Below are 25399 nucleotides of genomic sequence, written 5' to 3'. Positions count from 1 at the left end.
GCAGAATCATGCGGTTTTAAAATAATATTATATTTACTTCAGTATTTTTACATAATAACGACATTTTCTATGATGGCCAGTGTTCCATATTGAGTCTGTAATAACTCAAGTTTTCTAATAATTTTATATTACATATATTTCCGCAATAAAATAATAATTTGTTTTTAATATACATTTATTATATTTTTTTGTGCAGTTAGATACGTACCTCATCCCTGATATACAAACATCAGTTCCTGTTGACTTCAAGAGTTCAGGATATAGAAAAAATTAAAACAACAGAAGATAATCATCAAATAATATATTTTTATTTACAACACGTTGTATCGCAACTTTCCAATTAAAATTTTCATATCACTAGCATAAGCTATCTTCATAACTTAACTATTTACATTTTTATTTTATTTTATTTTTTTTTGTTTAGTTTTATCTCATATTGCTACATTTCTTCCGTCTGACAGACGATCGCTACATTTAAATTAAAAAAAAAAAAATGAAATATCTCAAATAAAATGTGTGCGACCGAAAAACAGAAATTCTTAATATTTTTTTTTTTATAATAAATCAGTTAGTAAAAGTGAAAAATATATTTAGAAGCACTATGTATATGTTGTGTTCATAAAATAAATGTAAAAAATATTGCTGTCTCGTCAACTATTTGGCAGTAGTGCTATATAATATGAAATACACTTAAACAATACAATCTAGTGTAACTCCAAAATGATAATGCGTTAGATTTATATAATTGTGCTGTTCAACAAAAATCAGTACTTTTTTATATGAAATTTAATGTGGCAGCCCTAAATATCAAAGCGACTTTTGTATCAACCCTAGCGTAAGACTAAAGTATTTTAATGAATTTCCCGAAATTCGACTGAATAAAAATAAAAATAACGATATGAAGTTCTCGTAATGGAAGCGAAAATCGATTAAATCAACTCGCGACAAAACTACTATAGAATAAACATTTCTCCTAATTTTTTTTTTTTTTACTAAAAAATAATAATATCTGTACATTGTATAGAATATATAAAAACTTATATAGTAGGAATGGAATTAGAATAAATCTAATTATTTTCTACAATTGGATAAAATATTTACAAAAGAGTCTAGTGGTTTTTTCTTTTCGTAAGTTTTGAGCTGTGTTTGAGCTTTTAAATTATCATAAAAACCGAGGCTCAAAACTACTTAGTAAGGTACTAGTCTAGTCTGTCTAGACCGTGATTGATATGAATATCTTAATTTTTAAGTCCGAATTCAAATAAAACTGATCCCGGGGGTAAGAAGTAATGAACAAAAATTTAATATTTTTTTTTATCAACTGTGTTATTATAGTCACGTTTTTTGTACTTTTCTAGTTTATTTCTAAATTTAAAGTAAGGAAACTTTTATATCAACTAAGAGAAGAATCGGGAAAAAGTTTTAATGAAATTGTTTATAGTGTTTTGTACTAGAATGTACTAGGATGACATAAATTAAAGAAACTATAAAATACTAATAATAATAATTTCGTAAATGAGGAAAAAAAAGTAAATTGCAGAAAGTAAGTAAACAGTACAAAATGTACTAGGAGAACATAAAATATGAAGAGTTTCTTTTCTTCTATTTGTTTTTTTTTTTGCCCTATTTATTGTAAACAGATTTATAAAAGAATGTACCAGGGGTACATGAAATCACAAGAAGTCATAGAAATTTTAGGTCGTTCAAAACAACTAATGTAGCAGGTGAAATTAAAGGCAAGTACCAGGGGAACATGAAATCATAAGAAGCCCATGTCGAGCGCGTTGTAGAGCGCGGCTATGTCCGAGTGGCCCGAGATCCGCCAGAAGGGATAGTTCTTGGCCTTGGCGGCGGCCTCCTCGTCCTGGCCGTCGCCCACCACCACATACGTGCAGCGCTCGCCGAAACGCTGCTTTATCTTTTCGAAACACGTCTCCTTTCCTGGAAATAACATGAAATTTACATCAAAACCGAAACTTATACATACTTTGGAATTTTTTTCTTGACGCATACTTAAAATAACAACATATAAAAAAATGTTAAACTACAACCTCTTTAAAAATTATAAAAAAACAAGTGTTCGAAATTCAATATTTCGAAAGCCATTATTTCGAATTCAAAAGTTATATTTTTCATATAATTATTATTACCTGTCTTGGTGGCGGAGTATATATTCTCTATGGGGAAGACGCCGCCCAGTCCGAACAGCAGGACCTTGGCCAGGGCGGGCACCAGTTGTGTCGTGGTCACAAGTACATTCACACAATTCTCCCTGTCGTTATTGTATATATATTAATAACTAAACGTAAAAATATTCTGAGATAATTTTAACTAATATTCAACTTAAAGAAAATGTAAGGTTTTCAGAAAATGATGATAAATATAACATGATAAAAATTAAAACCAGTGCTCACTTTTTTTCAAAGTCTTTTAAAAAGAAAAAAATACCTGGAGTTGATCATATTAAGGCATTTGCAGGCGAGCGTCAGCCAGTTATCAGTGGCCTGTTCCAGTTCAGCCCGTAGTTGTAACCACAGCTCTCTCTTGGCTGGTCCAAGGAGACCTCCGACGCTACAAAAGATTTATCATAACTATTTTAAAGATATTTATTTAATGTGAATGAACAAATTTCCATACACATATAATTTTCATAACATCTAAAATTGCATAATTTCAGAATGTGTCTCATTTGAGAATAATATTAACAATAATTTTCAAAATATATTTTATTAACTAGCAACACAAAAATATATTTAATAGATATAAAATATAAAATTCCATACTTTTTCATTTACTTTTCTGTCGGTTTGAAAATTTAAATTTATTTATATTAGGTAAAAAGGAATAGCAAACTCAATTTTTTTTTTCACATGTACAATGTTATCCCAATTGAGATTTGTTCAAAGATTTTCTATTAAAAACTTTAAAACGTTTACGTTTTAGGTTGAAAATGCAAATTCGTGTTAGGCACAGGTAAATAAAATTAGAAATTATGAAATATTTTTTTGCAATACATTGGACCCAGAATTAGTATGTACCCATATTAAGCTGTGACTGACCTGTTCCTATAATTATTATAGGTATCCTTAATCTTCCTGTATCTGAAGGCCAGTTTCCTCATCCAGTCCACGCCGCCCCGGACGCCGGGGGCACAGAGCCCGGTGCTGGGAGCGGAGCCCGCGTGGAACCCGTCCGACGAGAAGTTATAGGCTGACAGGTCCTGACCGTTATCATCAGCTGCCACCGCATCTATGTGCTCCTGGTCACAGTCCTACACAGATATACATTATTAACAAGTGAATGGGGGAATGATGAATGAACGAATGAATGGAATGACAATAAGGATTAAGAAATTAATAGAAATGTAATAGAAGTTAAATATTTTCTGAAAATTAAGACTGCGAGAGGTATAACGGCTAAATCTCTCTACAACCTACTAAAAGACTTGGGCCTGTCCAGAACTAATGTCAATTCGTTCTTGGAACGTACTTCGAAGGCAGCCCTAGTAGGTTCTTTTCAAATATGATTAGGTAGGGAGAGGAGCTTGGACAGTGGGGGTGAGCGTTTAACGCGCGTTAGTTAAGGGCCCCTTAAACCTACACCTGGGTCGCAAGTCCCAGGCACTGTTGAAGCTCCACTCCCTGCAACGCAATGGACCCGGCGCCCGCACGGTGAATCCATTGAATGCTAAGAGGTTTCGTCTCTATATAGCAACAGTAATTGTGAGAATGTATTTATATTACCTCAACATCATTGAAGAAGAAATGTGTGTCGGCAAGACTGAATATCATCTCCTCCATCCTATAACCTAATTGAACTATCTGTTGTGTGTCCTGTAACAAATGTCATGAGAACGAGTTAAAATTATTATCAATTGAAAAATTACACCATTACTGATTATAATACATATCACGCAAATGATTTTATTTGTTTGTAATTTTAAAAACTTACAACATTCTATGTTAATTCAATAAATAATGAAAATTATTATAATCGATAGAAGACATCACCAATTCAAAATATCACTAACTTATTAAGTAATCAAAAAATTTTCTTACAGCGGAAGTTAAAATAAACTAACCTTATTATATTTAGTTGCATAAGTCCCGGTGAGCAATGAGTGGAAGATAATGATCGTCTCATCGAGGTCCCATATAAACACTCTGTCGGTGGCTGGCTCGGGTACATGCTGGGCTGGCGATGAGGAAGTGTTCCTACGACCGCGACCACGAGATCTACTGGCTGTACTCTCACTGGAAGATATAATTTAGGCAACTTACATTTAACTTCACTTCATTGGTTCAATATAACATATCCTTAGAATGTAGTTTTATTACTGTATGTTAGTTTTCATTGCAACAATCACAGAAACTAACAAACAAATGTAGATAAAATAAAAAGAAAATACTATCAGTGGGAACTACGCAGTTTAGTATGAGTAAAATGTAGTTAATAAATCTCTCTAACACATATAGAGTACAATTTTGGAATGTAAATATAATAATTTTAACAAGTTAAAGTGGTGTTGTGATAAAAGTTTAAGGATTCTACCATTGAGTTGGCTACAAGAAATGTTTTTGGAGAAATTGTACTGTTGCACACACCAGCCACATTAAAGTAATGAGATTTTTATTTTTAAATCATTATCTGATGATATCAAATCAATTTTGAATTTCATAAAATTTAATATTAAGGAATAATTTATAATATTATGATTATTTAATTCTATTTGATTGTGCCATGTAATATCAACAATGTATGCAAAATAAGTTCATTGTAATCAAAAAATGTACAAAACATAAATATACTATATTTATATTGCAGTTAAACTACTTTCAGTTATATATATCTTACCCTGAATTTTCCCTGCATCTCCGACTGGCTGCATGGACCTCATTCTTGATGGGTGACAGTGGAGTGTCATTCAGTGTTGGAAGGATGGATGATGGTGATTCTATAATTTTATAAACTTTAAAAATGAATACATATATAATTTTATGTATATTTTTACCGGTTACACACTTTACATTGAAGATTTCAATTCTTATATTATAAAGTAAATAAAAATGTTATATTTTTTTTCTTACGCATATATTGTCAACATAGTCTATAAAAGAAACCAATAACGTAATATTGTTATTTTACATTTCAAAGATTTGTCATTAATTACCACCATCACTATCTGAATCAGGCCAGTAATCTGAATTATCCTCATAATTTTCTGAGGCTATCTCGTCATCACATTTTCTACGTTTACATGGAGGTGAACTATTGTTCTCCTTATCCATGTTACTTTTTTAAAATACAGATAACTTTATTATGTTTCAAAAAGGTCTTATTAAAGTAAGCTGTCAAGAACAGAAACTACACTTTTTACTTTAATAAAAGTATTACAAATACAACTTGTAAACAACAACACAACTTTTGAGTATTGAGAAATGTCAATGTCAAAAGTTTTCACTACAGATATCATTTTAATTACATATTCAACAGATAAGATAAAAAAGTTTCAATTTAAATAATTTTATAAGGTAATTGAATATAATTTTTTACCTGACAAAGTGCCTCCAAGGTGATAAGAAGTATGGCCTGCACTTCCACTGCTACTAGGCGAACTAACATAAGGTGAGTAACTAGGTGTAGCATAGTACCCGCCATATTGAGCGACGCTATGGTCCGCGTAGCCCGTCGTGTAACTACTGTAATCCTGATGTAGAGTTTGGTTAAGTAACTAGATGGCGTTACTGATACTCGTAATATTTTCACTTACAAAACTTGAACACTGCTTTTATGATTTTTATACTAACATTAAATACTTCGTTATGATGATTAATTAATAAAACAGAACTTACTTGTTGCGTATTAGAAAACGACTGTGTGAGTCCGCCATTGTATGACGGATAGGCGTAGGGCGAGGGTTGGGTTGCGAAATTTCCAGGTACTGTCCCTACGCTACCCACACCGTAACTTAGGTATGTGGGCGTAGCTTTACACGACGACCTGGACCAGTGACGTCGTAAAATTATTGATAACAAAAAAATTAAATATACAAATTTAAATAAGAAATAAATTGGCAATTATCGTTATGGACTCTGATTGACATACATTTGGAATTCGGACAGATTTACTACACATCAAAACATATGTAAAAATTGTTGATATTCGTAGGTGTTCAAACCATTCTACATTATAGAGGTAAACAACATTATTTGACACAATATTAATGAACACGAGAAGTACAAATTATATATGAACCTGTTATTAGTATTGTGCGGTGGAGGGTAGGCCGCGTAAGGCTGGTTGTACAACGTCGAGCCCACGTATGAAGACGCTGTCCCACCACTGCCATACTGCTGCATACTAGACCAAAATTACACATTATTACTATAGACACTACAGAGGCGACAACAAAAAGCATAGTATATAAATTAATTTCATAATTAAATATTATATAAGTATACATACATATAAGTTATAAAAGCGGTAGGTAGGTATACCTCGTAGAAAACGTCTTTCAAACATATTAAATTAAGACGTCAAGTAGATTAATTAAATCAAATAGATTATTAAAATTTTGATAATGTACTTGTCCGGCTTCCGAGTAATCCTATATAAGGTATATAAAACTACCCTCGCTATTCATTAGATCAATAAATTTGTTTGTCTGTTAAAAATAATACAAATTAATAATAACTAGTAAAATATTAAACTATTACTTTGGATTTCGAAAATTAATATTAGCCCGTAGCCCGAATTAAATTTAAACAATAAATTATATAATGTATAACCTGTTAATTGGTATAGAAATAGGTCACCATTACGAAGAAAGCTATTTTAAAATAGACCCTCCTTTGATTACCTTAAAGCTTAAAGCCGGGTATCAGCCACGTGTCTGCGAACCCGCCTCTACTTAGTCACTTACCTATTATAATACTGATACGGCAGCGTGTTCTGGTCGTAGGGCAGCGTCTCCCCGTACAGCGCCACGTCTGCCTCACACAGCCCCGGGCTGCGCACCTCACTCTTGACTCCACCCCCTGGAATATAACCAGCTTTATATCTATTATATAAATGTCACACTGCTGATATTATTTTTAGATGTAACGTTTCGCGACAGTCATGTTCCTTGTGCCGGAACTTATTTATATTTTACTCATTTCCGTCCGAGATATCGTCTGTGTTGTTTTCGGTATTGTGTTCGGAAATTAAAAATATGAATTTAATATGTTAACAAACTGCCAGCGACATCTATCGTCCGTGTCACATTATTTCACACTATATATAAATGTTGTGTTAAATGGGAAACTACACGGAATGAAGGTTTAAACTAAATTCCGCTTACTCTAAATTCTAATACAAGCCAATCAACTATTGGTAGAACTAGAATAACTTATAAGTATATTATAAAGTACTCTCACAGTATGCACATCATTTAAATATATATTTTCAATTGAAAACTATGAATTACCCGTGCTATCCTCATTCATCAACCAGGCGACGGCTGACGATGGAGTCGTCGAACACAATCCACCAGAGGAGGTGAGGGGCAGCGCCAGACCAGCCAGTGACGAGCTCGTGGCGCATCCGTTCACCAGGTTACAACTCTCCACTTCCGAAGTCGGTAAACCCAGAGCGTCCACGGAGGTTAGGTTCGATGTTGAACTAACGGTAGACGTGCTCTGGAACAATGTCGTGGTACCGGAGACTAGAAGCGCGGGTAGCGTTGCATCTTGAAGGAGTGACGGCGGGGAATCAGAAGTCGATTCAGATTCGCACGGGCTTGTGTTCACATCGCCTGATAACCTACGAATAGAAACGGCGGTATTTTTTTTTTTAAATCAGATCGATAGTAATGTATCTGGAAAAGCTGTACAAACCGAAACCTCGGCTAACAAAACATCGGAATATAAAAAATCCATTAACCGGGCCCCGCTGTTTACAGAGACGCGTCTTTTTATAAACAATCACTTATCCAAAATGTCTTAATTTCGGACGCGGGAAGGTAAATAAACAACTTTTAACGCCGTTATAAAAACTTTAAACCGTTAGCTGATATATATAAATGTCTCTATCGGAATCGTAATTGGAGCATACATAAAAAAGATAATACGAATTAAGATATCCTCACAGTCTGAATCACTGGATGTTTGTTTTAAATTATAAACCATAAAATGTAATCACCGAAATCTAATAACAGATGCCTCTGTACCAGACCCCTCATATCTCATAATATTGTGTGCTTAGTGTATTTATCTAACAAAATGTTTACACGTGTTCCGATTAATTTAGCTCGTTATCAACGCCTGTGAACGCGCCCGAGCCATTTAATCAACTCCCCGCTGTCACACATGACAGCTGGCGTGTGACGTCATAATGGCTGAAATGTGACAGCAATTAATGGGATTCCGCACTTGTCTCTTCAGACGAAATAAACGATTGAGTGTGCATAATTAAAAAATAGCATCACCGACTAAATATCTCAATTAAACTTGCGTGTTGTCGGTTGGCGAATATTAACAATGTGCTCTGTTAATATATACGTAACTATTTATAATTATTACTTATTAGACACAGCCACACCTTGATACGTGAAGCAATTTCGTAATCGAATTAATATAATCAATTCTAATGTATGCTAATAGCACATTATGACGACTTCTTGTATGATACCAGCTGTTTTATTGCTCCTCAATCTGTGTTTCAACGCGAATAATGAGCTTGATTAATAGATATCTATAATTCATTTGACTATATTGTTGTGTACAGCCACAGTTTTATTAGATTTTATATTTTTAATATTCTGTTGCTAGTGTATTGGACGTGTTTAGCGGCTGTCGTTGAATATTATAGTAATTATAATAGCTATTTATATAATTCTAACATAACGATTTTTTTTAGAAAAAAGAACCCCTGTTTATATTAGTTCGCGCCTTTTTCAAGTGTCACTTTGCTTTTTGCCGCCACTTCAAGAGCTCCGTTCAAACAACACTATCGTATATCAAAAGAACTTCCCGGGTCGGAATTAATGTTGAAGCATTGTCACTATCTTTATAATTGAATGCTTTTTTAATGTTTCGGCTCTTTTCACTGAGTGTTTTACTTGCAGTAGTCATCGTAAAAACGTCTTAAAACGTTCCAACAAAAGACTTCAAAAAAGATTTTATTAGTCGTCCGTCCTAGAATGACATTCCATATGGCGTTATGATTGACATGTCACATTTCTAAACGCACTATCAAGCTGTATCGAAACAATTTTTTCGTTGAAAAAAATACCTCGACTAAATGCGCCGCGCTGGTTTTAAAAGGCAGCTTTGATTTTGAGCATATTATTTGGACTAATCCCGTACATGCACATGGAAAGAAAACAATAAACTCTCTCACTGCCCTCTGACAAGGACACAATGGCCGGCACACTCCGAGTGTTGAGAAAAAATAATAAGAGCGCGTTGTTACCAACACGAGTCAAGGGTTCTGTACGATGCGATGGAAGTTGTATGTTATGACGTAACAGATAAATAATATTAAACAAGCGGAAATCATTACAGCTATAAGTAATGACTTAATTTTTCATATTTCCGGATTTTTTAATTCAGAAAAATATTGACAAAACGTCACAGATTTTCGATGATGTTTTTAAATAATTCAGTATGAATATCTTTAGGGTCGTTTAATTTTGTTTTCTATAAAAAAAAAATACATTTTTATTATAAATCTCATTATTTACTGAACCCCAAAGATTCTGTGGACCCTTTTGTAACCGCCATTTGGCCTCCACGTGTCACACTTTCGGTTGCTTTAAGAATCTATTAATTGCGTATTTTTTGTTAACATAATAACATGTAATAAAACAACTAGCACACCAACTGCAATCATAGTAAACACGATCCAGAATTTACATACAAATTTTATATCAAAGATACAAAGAAGTAAAATAATACTCAAAACAACGACCGTGTTCAAAATGTTAAAAGTTTTCATATTAATGTCGTAATATTAGACTAACTTGTAAAATATTTTTACATCATACAAGTCTTAAAACGTTAATAGATCAAGGGTATGGAAATAAATAGAAACACAAGTTACATCCTACGTCACACGATATCTTAAATCCTGCCTGTCAAATATATATATAGGTATATAAAAAAAAATCACAACACGTAACGGAACGGAATTGCGTAAAAAATGATTTATAACACGATGCATCTTTTAACTTTCGAATATCCAAGTCTTGGAATTCCTTTTTTAACCACTAATTAACACAACAAATGTGTCACGTAAAACGGAATGCAGCTCGTTAAATAGTAGACGAGATATTATCGTTTTAATATAACGTTTTAGTCTACATTTTATTAAGAAGTAAATCAATGGGAACTATTACATTGAAATAGGTACAAGAATGCCGTGCGGAGACGCTACAAAATTTAATCTATGAAGTACAAATCTAAAATGTAACATAAAACTTGCTGAAAGCCATTGTGATTCGAATCACTTCCTTTGATGGAGGCGTGATAATTTGTGATGCTCTTGATAAAGGGAGTGTCCCATTCGGGATAGCGCTAAGTAGCTCTTTTCACGGCAATTGTGTATCAACAATATAGGGATTACAAGAGATTAGAGACCCTTTTTATTGTTGTGTGGAAGCGGACGATCTATTTGAGTGCAAAACTTCGATTTAAAATCGCAAGGTGGAAAAATGAAGTATGTTTGAGAACAAGTTAAGTGCATTCATTATAAACGAATAGCTCCTTCAACAACCGACGCTTGAAACGGAAAGTAAACAAATATGGTTTTTTTTTTAATACAAACTATGTATTTTTAAATATAGACGTCTATACCATAAGAAATAACGATAAGTAAAAATAACATTTTATTCTTATATTCTTGTTTTATATGGTATAATATATACGTTGGTATAATTGTATAATGGTACCCGTTCGAAGGACATTCAAACTGAACGCAGCTATAAAATATGCCGCGAAACGACACGCACAACTGACAATCAAAATTGCCAACATTACAGACATGCAAATGTAAGAAAATAATTTAAATTCAGAATATGCGATCAAAACACAAAACATTTTATAGTTTTTGAATACTATTGTTAAATTAAAAGAATAAACGTTATACGAATGATAAAAGTATATATAGATTTTCTCTCAATGTAGAGAATACATGTAAGTTATTTTACAATAAAAAAAAAACTACTTACCGAATATCAGTTCCGTTGTCGGGTCTAGAACGCTTTGCCTGTAACAAAATAACAAACGTTTTAACCATTTTGAAAATAAACTCTGAGATGTAATGAAGCTGTCAAGCGAGAATATTGCAAAAAAAGAAATCAATAATAAAGTAACGAATAATATTGTTTGACGTTTATAAGAAGCTATGGTTATATACATGTAATCTGTAAAAAGGTTTTGCGAAAAACCTCCTTTCTCAGCTGGGACGGTTAAATTTACAAGACAGATAATAATTAATGATAAGAGTAATTAAATATTTTATCGCAATATAATTAATATATTTTATTAGTTATCATAATCTTATTATTTTTTAATTTAACTTCTTATATGATATTGTGCGAGGCGAGCATAAAAATTACTATTTACGATTTTCGAAGAAGCGGCAGCGGTCCGTATGTAGCGACTTTGTATGTGGATTTGATTTAAAATATCAGATGTGTAAAAACAAATAACTTAAACGAAATTAAATTTAAGTGAGAGTATTTAGAATATTATTATAACATTCGTCATAAATTATTCGAAAAACTGTAATAGTATCAATATAATTAAAGTTTTTCAGAAATAATCGAAACGTTACTATTCAAATAATGAATTTAAAGTCTCATAATTTAAACTCAATATTTTTAAATAAACACAAGTCATTCCATAAAACAACATAACAATCGTGAAACCCAACTTTTCTAAAATACAAGAGATTTTTTGATAAAAATTACATTATAAATAATAAAACTTCTAAATGTCTCCCTCAGATCAAGATTACGGTAACAACATTAATAAAATCAAGTTGAATTTATTTAACAACCGAGAGGGCGCCACTGAGTCTCTTTTGGAGATTTGATTTAGGAACTTCATTTTTAAACTCACCATTCTAATATGTATCTTATTAATATGTGTTATAAATGAATTTTGAATGCAGCGACGCAATTACGACATTTTTGTAGGCAATTCGAAATATTTACACGTCTAACGTCCTCCTAAGTCATGAATGCCTGGTACTTTTGATATTGTTAAAAATATCAAATATTTTCTTTAACATTCCTTCATAATTTTACAAGCTTAACTTGGTTGGAAGAAAGAAATTGAAGACATTTTTAGAATTGTTTCCCTGTTGGAAGATGTAATTAATTGATGATGCATGCATTCAATGATTTGTGACGCATTTAACAAATAACAATACATTGACTGACTATTTTGACGTAAGCGATGCATTCATTCATTAAATCAATAAATTTATTCTGCTGACGAAACAGCGCTTAATGAGGTTTTACAATAGATTCTCTTTCCTACGTTGTTGCTATTTTATGCAAATAAATATGGTTGACGTAATTAATATCCGGCAGGGAATCAACAAAATATTTTTTTTATCTTTCGCCAAGCCGGTCCCTAATTTATTTGTTGTACTAGGAATCCAGTAATGTCAGTGGATCACAGAGCGTATAAAGTGGCGTTAAGGTACCAGGCCAACATAAACATAAAGGTGGTGTCGCGTGTGAGAAAACGTAAATCACATAACCCGCGAGGTGTGAGGCCGGACGATCTCGTGATAGCGTGCTTTAATTTATACGTTTTACGCGGCGACAACGCGCCTGAACCGTCGCGATCATTCCTTACAAGCTACAGGCTGCTCTGTTAATATTAAAACGACAATGTCGTCTACATTCTATCCACCAGTAAAATCTTTGTAACATAAATTATAAGCTATTAAATCTATCCCTACATAAGTTGGTTACGGTTTCTTTAAAAAAAAAATTATGTATCGAATAATATTTATAATGTTTCATGGACAACATTAAAGTAACATTCTTAGTCGAAAACGAAAACATCGGAATTGTTAATAACATGTCCGGGGATACAGAAATGAGTGAATGTTCCCACCGAGTCGTATGAGAGTCGATTAATCTGAACAGCCTGTGATCTAAACAAGCGACGAACAAAACTGTTATTTATTTAAACATAATTCGTTTATTGTTTTATCTCGTTTTATTTACGATCGGGGACAGCTCGTCTCGTCCCGTCGCGCTCCCGATCGACAAATAAATTTTCAAATTTATCGGCCGCCATATTTATGTGCGCCGTTGATAATTCGAGGGATACTATTGGTGATATTAATTCGATGCTTTTTTTTTTCAAATCGTGTGAAATGTCAATTTCCATAGTGATTTATTTAACCGTTTCGTTTTTATTATTTCTCTTGTATGTTCCTCTTAATATATTTGAGCGCATTCGTATATTAAATGTTTGAAATTATTTTCATTTACCATATTATTTATTAGAATTACATTACAGTAATAAAAAGGTTACATTCATTTATCAAAATATGTTTTTAAGTGAGCAAAAATTTCAATATCCTATTATTATTAATATATTTGTATGTATACAGTATGAACCTGTATGTATGAAAGTGTTTTGGATAACTTAACAATTTAAGTCACAATCAAGAGAGAGACATCTCGCTCGATAAATCGCCGTTCTTCGGCTATCAACTTGTACAAATTTGTTTTTATTCCTGTTATCTCTGGGTGGCTTTGTGTTTCAATCTTTTATTTTTTCACCTTCATACCTTTTACAAGTCATTGGGAATTATTTGTAAGAAATGTATCATTTAAATGTTCGATTCTTTCTTAACGAATAAAACATTAAGAAGGGACAATAATTTATATTACAACTGGCACATAAGTATCATGCACTTGACCGTGTTATCCGCCATTAGTAATCGCATTCCAAATTCAAAACGTCGAAGCGTCGTGTGTCCGTAAGAGAACTCCGGACGGTTATGATCCCCTGGTATCGTGTAGCTAACGACGCACTGTCCCGTAGGTAACGCACCAACAGCGCGATGTGTTACGACTTTTTAATGGCCGATAATATTAACGTATCAATGGGCGACATGAGATCCGACGCCGTTCAACGCTAAATACATAAACAGTGACGTCCTCACTAACATTCGTGTATCCGGATTATGAAATTCAATGTTCACTTTTTCTTATAATAAATATATTGTGAGGGGAACGGAAAGAAACGACATGCAACAATCTCGTACATGCCAGAACATGCAAATAGAAATATAACTTAATGATAATTGATTATAATAATTCTATTGCTTCCAAATAAATAAATTATGTGCAATGTGCATCGATTCGGCTGAATGGTTTGTGCAAGATATTAAATACTGCTTGGTGAATAGTGCTTTTAAAAAGAATCTATATTCTAACCTTAGGCTCGTCCAAGCTGCAGCGCGACGCGCCGCCGAGGAACCCGCACGGCATCAGTGTCACCATGCTGGTGGTACCATTATCACTACACTATTACAGTCTTTGGGAGCGCCATGTTTGTCTATCGTTTGATTTTCGAACGGCGATAATCTTTTTGTTTTAGTTTTTTTATTTCCATTTCTCACTGAACCGACGAAGAACTATATCATATATTTACTTGTGAACCAAATGTTTTTAATGTTATTATTTTCTGAGTAAATGTAAAAAGTATTTAATAATGTTTTAAAACAACATTCGATATTCGAATCGGCTACAACATCGATTATAACGCTACGCTGGTGGCTAGTTATTGAAAGGTTAGTCATCGCTCGACATCAAAGAAAAAATTAAAAACAAAAGAAAAAAATTTACACGTTCGGACCACCCACAAGGTTTTCAAATCCGAATGTCGCTTGAGCGTGTTCATCAAGTTGTCAAATCAGTTTGACGTAATCGAAATAGTTTTTATTGCATTTTTTAAGCTCCAGCAGCTTCTGTTGCATTTAATTATGAGCTATATTCAAAGAGCCGCAATGTTTACTGTATTAAAAAAATCATAGTTTAATATTTAAGGAGAGTCTTTGTACCAAATAGTTACTTAAACAATTTTATGTTAGTCAATTCGATCCGTCGTCTTAGTTAACAATTCTACCTCAACACTATAAATACCTACGTTACTTCAAATTTTACATCTTTCATATATATGTTTATACATTTTATTAATATCGTTAGCATACAAAGGAAGACAAAAAAATATATAAACAAAAAATTAATACTGGTTAGCGTAACCTCTATAACCTCTTTCTCACCAGGTTTTAATTTGAAATGCTTCTGGTTTTAAATTAAAAAAAAAAATATAGCAGCTTATAGCGGCGTTAATTTTGAAATTCGAATAGAAATGACGTTCACTTGCACGGTTATAAAATAGGATAGTTTAGAACAGGTGAGTTAGCTGGCGGGGGGTTACAGTAGCGTCCGTAACGCCGCGTGACACGAACTTGTGACCATCATATAGGATTTTTGACGGACATTATAAACTAATAATCAATTCTATGGGAATCATTTATATTGTTTATTTATAATAGATTTGGTAGAAGAATATTTTATATATATTAAATAATAAATTACAACTGACGTTTGAATCATTGCCACCCTACATCACAGCATCTGACCTCATCTCAGCGGGATGTCGCCGTGTTTGTTCCCAAAACAAGCGTTAAAATACATGGAGTCCTAATTAATTGTGTCTCAACATAACACAAAACTGAATATAACTTAAAAAATATATGGAATCCATCAAAAATTTTATCATAGTCACGTACTCGTATAGAACAAAACTTTAAAACGAAAAAAAAATGTTGGAAATAACTTAAAACATACGATCTTCATAATATGCGATGTTAATTACATTCTAGTTTTTAAATATCGTCATAAAATCCACAGACTCACATACTAAATACTGGTACAATATTCAGTGCGGCCATTTACTTCATAATATACTAATAGGCTTCTACGATTAAACATTAGCGTTCTATCCTATAAAGAAAATCTTCTTGCCGGTCGTTGGCTTTTGTCTGATTTAACATATATTTTCTTACATATAAAACAGATACACATATATAAACAATAAACAATAAATACATATACATATATATATTTTCAAACCGCATAAATATTTGAATCATTTAATTAATTGTTTTTTATTTTTAACTAATTACAACAACATTTAATCCTTTGATTTGTACACTGAGTAATAATTTTTGCATATATTTTTTCAAATATCGAACCCGTTCGAAAAACAAATAAACGTTCGAGTCGCGTCACATCGACTGTAAGAATCGATAATGTAAAGTGTTTACGATCGAATTAAAATCGATTGCTCGCGATCGTGAGTCGTTTGTATAAAGTTTTTTGTTGAAATTATTATATTTTTTTGTTTATTTAAAACTATCAACGTAATTTGAGTTCGTGAATATTGTGGATTATTTAATTCGATTCTGAAGCATATAGTTTACTTTATTTAATATTTATGTGAATCGAGAAATTGCTTTTCTGATAACTCTCCATTTATAACTTAATTATACTTCATATTATATTAAGCTTTTAATACGGGCTAATATTAAATTCCTCGTTATTTTATGAACTTTTTACAAGACCCCCTCTTGTCAGTCGAGTTGTGTTTCAAGTAATATATAGAAAAGATACTTTAAAAACATGTGTAAAATATTTTAAAAGAAAAAATATTAATAATAACGACAAAAAACAATGTTTACAGAATGATTTATAACAATATAGTTTTTGATATAAAGGCATATTACTTACTGGCTAGAGACGTCATTTTTAAAGCCTAAATAAACTATCGGTGTCTTGAAAAAAAAAAACAGATTATTTAAATAAATAAATAACAATAAAAATAAATTATGTGATTTGACATCCGTTTAATAAAACCTTATACTTTTTATAAAGCACCGATGGATCTTATAAAACTTACTTTTGTTACCAAAATGTAAAAATACGTAATATTATTAATTCTTATTATTTTACTTCTTACTTATTAACGAACTTTGAAAAGATGTGCTCATTCCTATTTTTCTATAATTTTGGTTTATATTTTTATAAGTAAGTAAAACTTTCAGTTAAATAAATAAACTGATATGAAAGAATTAATTTATTATTTTGGAAAGTTAGTGTTATACCTACTGTAAAAAAAAAATACATATTATCTAATAAGTAGCTTATTTAAATATTATGTTGGTTCAAACGAAGCACACTGACTGAAGACGACATGACGACAAAACGGTCACAGATAACATCAGTGATACGTCGGGGGCCATGTTTAATAAAATAAATATGGCACTATGAACCTAAACCTTCGTATCTCTACGGTAAACAAAAAAAATATATTGTCTATAAAATGCGTTTATCTTGAAACTACAAATTAAGAAAAAAATCACAATTGTCTATTTGATAATTTTTTTTTGTCGACATAAAAACAAAACAACTCAATTAAGCATCTCAAGTAACTAATAAATACATGTACAAAGCTAATAAATGTAGCTTTATTATATAATTATGTAAATAATTTGACGTCAGAAATAACATCCATTTAAATAATTAACGAAATTCGACGATTAATACGACACACTAACTGTTCTTAAACAGACGAGACATAAACTCGGCAGATAACAATCTCGGCGATAAATTAATCGATTCTTAAAACGATGCATAAATTAATCGACCTGAACGATTCAGCAATTACTCGATGCACCGAGATATGTATTTTTTTTTTGTTGTAATTTATTCGAAATTTGAATTTATGCTAATTCAGTATGATATTAACATCGTCATAATTTATAATTATGGTTTTTTGTTTCAAAAATTTTCGGTAATAAAAGTTATGATTTATGTTGTTACTTTTTTAACTTCAATTTACACATAGATACCTACCATACCTACTCAGGTTCAATATTTTTTTTTTTAAATTTGAACGTATTACCGAAAATACAAATTATACTGATACAAAATAACCTACAAAATTTACTATAAATTAATCGATGTTTTCAAAAATATATAAAAAATAAAACAAAATTATAATTGATGTAAAATAGCTCATCTCAGTAACTAACAGCGTTTTCTGTGAAGGAAGTAATAATATAATTAATTATGTATTACTATTTAATAGCACACATTATGTAGGTACCCATGCATTTACAAAATATGTTAAAAGAAATCGTTATTTCTATACTCCAAATATCTGTATACTATTTGCTACCAAACGAATTTTATATAAAGCGATCCAACGATGAGATTGGCACAAAAGATTATACCAAAAAAGAAAGGTTTAATCCTCTATTGTAGCGCCGAATATTATCTGTGGACAGCTGCGAAATTTGAATTACGAACATCCATGTCCTATCTCCTTCCCTCGTCCCGCCCACCCGAGACCACGCCCCTTCCGCCCGCCAAACTAAATTGAATTTCGAACAATTGAATCACTCTAGGATAGCTTCCCGAAAGTCGTCTGCATGCGTGTGTGCGTCTGCTAATGTTAACACAGCGTAAATGTTATCTTCAATTGCCTTTGTTATTTGTGTAGTAAGCTTTAGTTAGAAACGATTGTGATATTCTGTTTATTATATAATATAAACAGAAAACAACTCATTTTAAAACTAATTAAGGTTTGTAACTTACTAAATATAAGTGCGTTAGCGAGCTGTAGATAAATATTCATCTCTACTTCTTACTTGCTGCAAAGTAATTTGAAACGAGTCGATTTTTTAAAAGCTTACCTTAGGACAATATTTTCGTTTAAATATTACCTGTTTGATATTTAATTTTAGTTTCCCTATAAACAAACACGGCAACAGTGTAGCTTTATTGACGCTAGGACATTCTCAGGACGACGACATCTTTACTATTGCTATAAATTAAAACCAGTATTTTATTGGATGTTTATTATTTTCATTGTGCTTTTAAACCGAGTTTGTTGTTTATAATTTTTGATATTGTTTGTTAACAAAAATTTTAATGGTGCAGAGTAAGCAACTGATAGTCTAGCCAGATGTACCAGGCGATCATAAGATGGCGGGCATTGCATTTTATTGTTTATGCCTTCCATATCGGGAGTACATTCTACACCTCACAGTCTATTCTCGCCTGGTGGTCGCGATACCTCAAACATTATGTCAGCAATAAAAAAATATAAATATATAAAAACCTCCTTAGTGAAACGTAGATGTTTTTAATCTGTGATATGTATATATATATAAAATCGTATATTTCGAGCGACATTTCTAACACGTAATCCATACCTAGTGTGCTCTCAATGCATGCAGAATGTTTTTACTATGACGTGTTTTAAGTATTGATATCAAAGTACCGACAGCTTATTGTATTTCGATTACACAGTAACTTTAAGTAGGCGACGCGAATAATAAACATTGAAAAATGACGACCATGTATTGGAACAAAGCCTTTCTCATCTAGATATCATCTATAGATGTTTGTATGTAGTTTGTATAGGTATTACATAAAAGTTTTATATCTTGTTTTTTGTACTCAAATTAAATATAGACTAAGAAGTAAAGAAATTAAGTAGTTATAAAAAATTAAGTTTGAAAACACTAATTGAAAAAGTTTTTTAAAGTATTTTAAAATTGAAAATGGTTTAAGTTTTTCTGCCAATGTCGTAATTTTTACCGCCGTCCTATTTTAGAAAAGATTTTTTAAGAAGAAAGCGGTTAATAGATTTGTGTGCTTATGTGTGCTTCGTCATGCAAGTCGATTAGATGATGAGAGTCGATCAGTGGATTTAGAGCCAATCAAATCAATATAAATGTTAAAATGTTTTTAAATCTAAAATTAACAATTCAGATTTCATCCAATTTGTAAGCACATTCTTAATAGTAGCGTAATAAAAATGTTTTGTAGTCATCTGACTAATTCTAACATAATCCAAGTTAAATCTAGACAGTTTTTATGAATAGATCGCGATAAGCTGAACAAAAATTCATCGCCCAAATACTGATACGTTCCGATAGGAACGTTGAAAGGACCGAGATTATTATCATCGTCCTCTTACACATTCCTGCGTTCCTGGTACTGCTATGTATGAATAATTATTTTCACTGACAACATTTTTTTTGTTTTTTTTCTAATTAGTTTACTATTTAAACTCATTGATTATAGTTTTTTTAAATAATTTTGTTTAACTGATCTTTGACAAAAAAAAACCTGTTTATTGATCAAATCGATTTGTATCAAAAGTTGAAACAGGCTCTTATATAACAAATTATTATGAAGTTTCTTTAAAAAAAAATATGTATCTATCACCTATCCTCTATCTATTTTACTTTTTTTCTAATAAACCTCACATTGTTTTATTAATGCAAACATATATGTCAGGGAGTTTACAGTGTCAAGTAATATGACACTGTAAACTCAATATTTGAAATATCTTTAAGACGGAAGTACAATAAAACATTTTAATTTCATAATAAGTCTTAGAACATTTCGTTGGCGACCGGAAAAGTCAGATTGTGAGTGACCGCCGAAAATACTGAGTGGGCTCAACATCCGATGACCGTGATGTAAAGACAAACCAATAGAATAATTAATAGTTACTTGTATAATCTGTAAATAATAAAAAAAAGTAATTACTATGAAATGTCACTTTCAATTTTCGAAACATTAATTCAAATTTTAAAACCTACATACAAACTCAGATAAAATTCAATATAAAGTTATTTAAGAAAGTATGAATCCTAACAAACATTCTAATTCTAAAATGAAATTCTACAAATAACAGGAATATATATTAAGCATACATTTTAAGTAGTGAACGTATTAATTATAGTAACACCGAAAAGTTCAGTAACCATGTCCTAAAGTGAGCAAAATAAACGACCACAAGTGACCATAAGGTCCAAGAACAATCGCCACATGTGGCCACGGATTAAGGAAAAGAAAAAAATAAAATCTATCCTCCGTTCCTCTCACTCTCGTATATAATATATGTTCATCTCGCTCTTACAACGAAATCATTCTTGGAAGTGTGGAGCACGCGTACAATGCGGCTGTTGTGGCCACGGATACGAATTTGAAAAAAGAATACCGTTGAGTTAGTTCGCCGCGCTAAATATCACTTCATATATAGAGTTAATATAACGCTAAATAAATGGCTATAATACATTCCAACAATAAAATGGTAGCTTCTCTATTGATGTATTACCAGTATTAAATTATTTAAGTAAAATGCATAGATTGTTTGAGATGAAACTTTATCTAGAGGCTGGCAAAATGACTTCGACATTATTTAACCTTTTATTAATGAAGTGTCCCTCGTCCTTTTACAGGCACGAGCTTTGTAGTGCTGGTCTTTTTATCGATAAAAGATATATTTCTGAATTGAGCTCCACGTAAACGATATTTATAGTCATCGTTAATATACATATTCTATTTATAGCGAACTCTCATTACCGTCTGAACGGTAAATATGAATTTTACAGCGTCATCGATTGGCTGTATAAAGAAACTATCGATAGAGACCCCATCACTGTCTCACGCATGAATAAGCTAAGTAATCCCGACGCGTCTGGCTTTAAAACTATAAAATTCCCAGAAACAACCACCATACTTCAACTGGTCAGCTTTTAGTTTAACTTTTTTAGTTTCTGCTATCTTTGTTTAATTAAGGCCGGCTATTTGTTTTGCAATAACAATAAACGGCATAGCGATATGTTTCGTATTTTATATTCAATAAAGTGCATATTCCCGTGCGGTACTACGCGAGTGTTGGTCGCGTGCACGGTAGTCCTGGAGGTAGCGTTTGCACGGTGAGCAGCGCCTTTGACTTCTCTCATAGTGTTTACTTTACAATAGATATTGGAGACACATATATATAGTATCGTGAGTTATATGTCTTGCCATAGCTAGACAAAAATATATTTATGTTAGAGAAATATACGAATTGTCTAATAATTTACTGAAAGAATTTATGAGAAAGGAATTTAATAGTTTGTTTAAATATAAATTTTTGATACAAAAAGTTTTAGTTTTCACGTTAAATAATATATATTTTTTTTAATAATTATTATAATTTTAAAAACTTGAATTAATTGTAATGGAATTAATTTAAATTTTATGTATGTATCTAATATTTTGGACGTCATTTTTATAAAGACACTTATACATTATAAAGAAAAGAAACTGTTTTATATATATATAGAAAATGCTGCACAAATAGTTATGAAACTTTAAATAATAGCATAGGTACATTTAATATTGAGATTTGAATACATCTGATTCAAGCATAATATTACGGAGACTTAACAACCACAGATTTCTTTTATATTTTATGTATATTTGACAATTCCTATATTATATCGATAACATCGGAACATACTGAAAAATTAATATAAAGTTTTAAAATATAGTTTAATTTAAATTAATCTATTATGTTTAAATCTGATTTTTAATCAGAAGAGATCGTCTTACAATACCACGTCCTTGATGTAACGATGGTGAGTAAATCGCTACTTCATATATATAGAGATATTTTCAGGATAATATAATGATAATATTTGATATAGAGAAGAATTATGGTAAATGTATAGTTATACATAAAATATAAAAATATACACATACTTCCATACAAAGATAGCGTTATCTCGTAATGCTGTATTAAAAACAGTTTTAGATTTGAGATAATTTGATAAGTTGGCCGTCGATAAAGATGTTTAGAGGCTTCATTCTAGTATAAAGTTAGACTGAAATAAAGATAATTATAATCTTTTAAGAGAACATTAATAATTTAATTCGTAAAGAAATAATATGAAAAAATTCTGTATTCTATAGAAGCGTAACCGTATGTCTGTATCTAAAGTACTTTAAATATAACAATTACAGAATACTGTGTGTTTGTTATGCTGTTATAAATAATACATATATAGATTTTATAGGTTATTTATTTTATTTGAAAATCCCATCTTCTTTCTCATATAAAACAAAGATTATTCTTTATTATTAGATTATTACTTTGTAAACCAAAATCTAAAACGGTCCAGTTTCATAGTTACCACGTAACAGTCATACATACATACATATATCATGTGAACTGTCACATTTAGTATGGCTTAAATGTTCGTTAAACACAAACACATAATTGTATCAGCAATACTTCAGTCACTTATGAAGAACGCTTACAGGAGATTAACTAGAAACGTAACAAGTTTTTGGAACAATATTTTTATGAATTCATTTAAAAGGCTTCATTCACAAAATTACATTTAAACGAGTCGTAATATATTTTAATTCAAAATTCTTTACGTTCTGCGACACGTCGTTCAGAGTACGACAAGTGTAAGATTATGTACAAATCTTATATTTGCTCGTAATAAAAAAAAATTAATGCTTTTTTATATAGATATAATAATTGATATTTCGATATGCGGCTTCGTTATAATGTTTGATAATTTTATTGTACGGTCAGCAAATAAAAGTCAAATAGTTTATATTTTAAATATTAGAGAGGTAACTAGTGTTTTTGCATTACAATACGAACTATTACATTAAATATGTACCTATTGATTTTATATTAGAGTAAAATAAAATTTGCATTTAAATTCAAATTGTCTATAAAGCCTTTTTAAATCTATATAACTTTGTGTTTATTAAAATAATTATAACCAAGGTTAATTTAACTCAAATTATAATTTGTTCCAAACTAAAGAAAATCTCTAACTACGAGTTAAAATTTAATTAAAGAATAAAACTTTGAAACTGTCAGTGTGAAGTGGACAATGAAACTGGTAGTAAGATCGTTCATGTGTACTTGAGCAGTCACAAATATCTTAACCCCATGAAGAGGGTTCAGTTTGTTTTTAACAAGGTTCGGAAATTTTAAAGGTACAAGAACGCTTTTTTTAATATCAACAAATATTGATTATACATTAATAACAACTTATATATAAAGTTAAAAGTAAAGTAGTGGCTGGGATATGTCTGTCTGTGACTGTTGATCTACGCAACTATTTATTCTGCAAAGTAAACGTGGAAATAATGGATATTATTTAAGAAAACATATATATATAAATATATACATATAATATGCTAATGTAATAATTGAAAACGAGCGATTAATTTATAGCTGGTACACATGTTTGTAAAATAACGTTATATTTTGGAAACTTTTTCATTAAACAGTAAAAATTAAAACATTAAACGCGGATTCATAAACAAAACCGTGCGGACGTTCAGCTATAGATATAGATAAAGATATAGATATAGATATAGATTGTAAATCAAATCTAGAATCTAGATATCTCGTGGAACCTAGACGCGATCTGTGACTTAGAGATACTGTTTAATATAAATACAAATAAATTGTTACTTACAAACACGGCGGAGGAAATATTTTTTTTAATGTTTCAGTAGTTATATTATATATAGTTATTTCTTAGAAATAAATATATTTTAAATCTTTTTCCGTACATTCGATTATTATGGTTTTTTAATTTGCTTTTTTTTATAAACCGCTTACAGTTAACTTCTTTCCGACGCGACGGTGTTTCGTATAAAAAATATATATAAAGTAATTTAAAGTTTAAAAATTCATTATTATTGATATTTTTTTATAACATTACATCTGTTCTGTAACATTTTTTAATACACATATATAATTTTTAATGATCTTATCGTCTCTTCGTTACAATAAATCCTTTAGAAATTTTTATGTATATGAAATGTGAGCGTTATCTTTCTGCTAATCTACTTTTTAGTATACATTAAATATTTTCTTAATTTTTTTATTTTCTTTCGAATAATAAACAACACTAACATTGATTATCATCGTAAACTTGTTAATCTGTCTAATTTATTTTTTGCATATAATTGTTTTGTATTATTATTATTATGTAATTTAAATCGCAAATAAAATATTCACATCTACCTACATCTCAGTTTGAAATCATTAAGTTAAAGCTCGTGAAGTCGCGTTCAGTTTAAACCTAGTTACATTACCGTGTTTAAGTTCGTTATTATTTGTCAAAGCGTTATATTCTGATCACGTATACTTAGCACTGTTTAGGTGCGTGTATTTTCTGATATATGATTATGACCGCACATCAACCAGGATCCCATACTCGGGACAGTCCATAAACACATCACAATACACATTTCCAATAAGTCGTCATGGTATTACCTCCGAGATCCTCATCTCGTCCAGGTAACCCTCTAATCTCTATACTCCATCATGCGACATGCCATAACCACACCATGGACTTACCCGACACAGCAAACTGTTATACGATACGGTTACAACAAAAAAAAAAAACAAACGTCTCAACAATATCCCGGACAAAGCGCTCCGCATCCGAAGCTACACTGAAATTCTAAACCCCGAGTTCGGTG

The 25399-nt window shown here is 31.1% G+C and overlaps 1 protein-coding gene across 7 annotated transcripts; it reads right to left on the bottom strand.

Moving 5' to 3' along the window:
• Positions 1 to 286: 286 nt before the first annotated feature.
• LOC116775088 (eyes absent homolog 2) lies at positions 287 to 25389 on the bottom strand. 7 transcript variants are annotated; one of them, XM_032667903.2, is made up of 15 exons: positions 25275 to 25379; positions 14453 to 14652; positions 11210 to 11247; positions 7469 to 7803; positions 6923 to 7052; positions 6256 to 6360; positions 5853 to 6000; positions 5554 to 5707; positions 4855 to 4954; positions 4082 to 4253; positions 3744 to 3833; positions 3060 to 3271; positions 2449 to 2571; positions 2151 to 2272; positions 287 to 1941 (listed from the first exon to the last, which is right to left on the bottom strand). In XM_032667903.2, the coding sequence occupies exons 2-15, from the start codon at positions 14516 to 14518 to the stop codon at positions 1760 to 1762; spliced, it is 1977 nt and encodes a 658-aa protein (XP_032523794.1). In that variant the 5' UTR covers positions 14519 to 14652; positions 25275 to 25379; the 3' UTR covers positions 287 to 1759. The 7 variants fall into 7 exon arrangements, with proteins under 7 accessions (XP_032523794.1, XP_032523795.1, XP_061380621.1 ...); XM_032667904.2 differs by having other exon boundaries at positions 14453 to 14668; positions 25275 to 25364; XM_061524637.1 differs by having other exon boundaries at positions 14453 to 14702; positions 25275 to 25320.
• Positions 25390 to 25399: the final 10 nt, after the last annotated feature.

This window comes from Danaus plexippus, chromosome 25, assembly GCF_018135715.1.
Source record: "Danaus plexippus chromosome 25, MEX_DaPlex, whole genome shotgun sequence".
Lineage (NCBI taxonomy): Eukaryota > Metazoa > Arthropoda > Insecta > Lepidoptera > Nymphalidae > Danaus > Danaus plexippus.
This window is presented reverse-complemented; position numbering and strand designations above follow the sequence as displayed.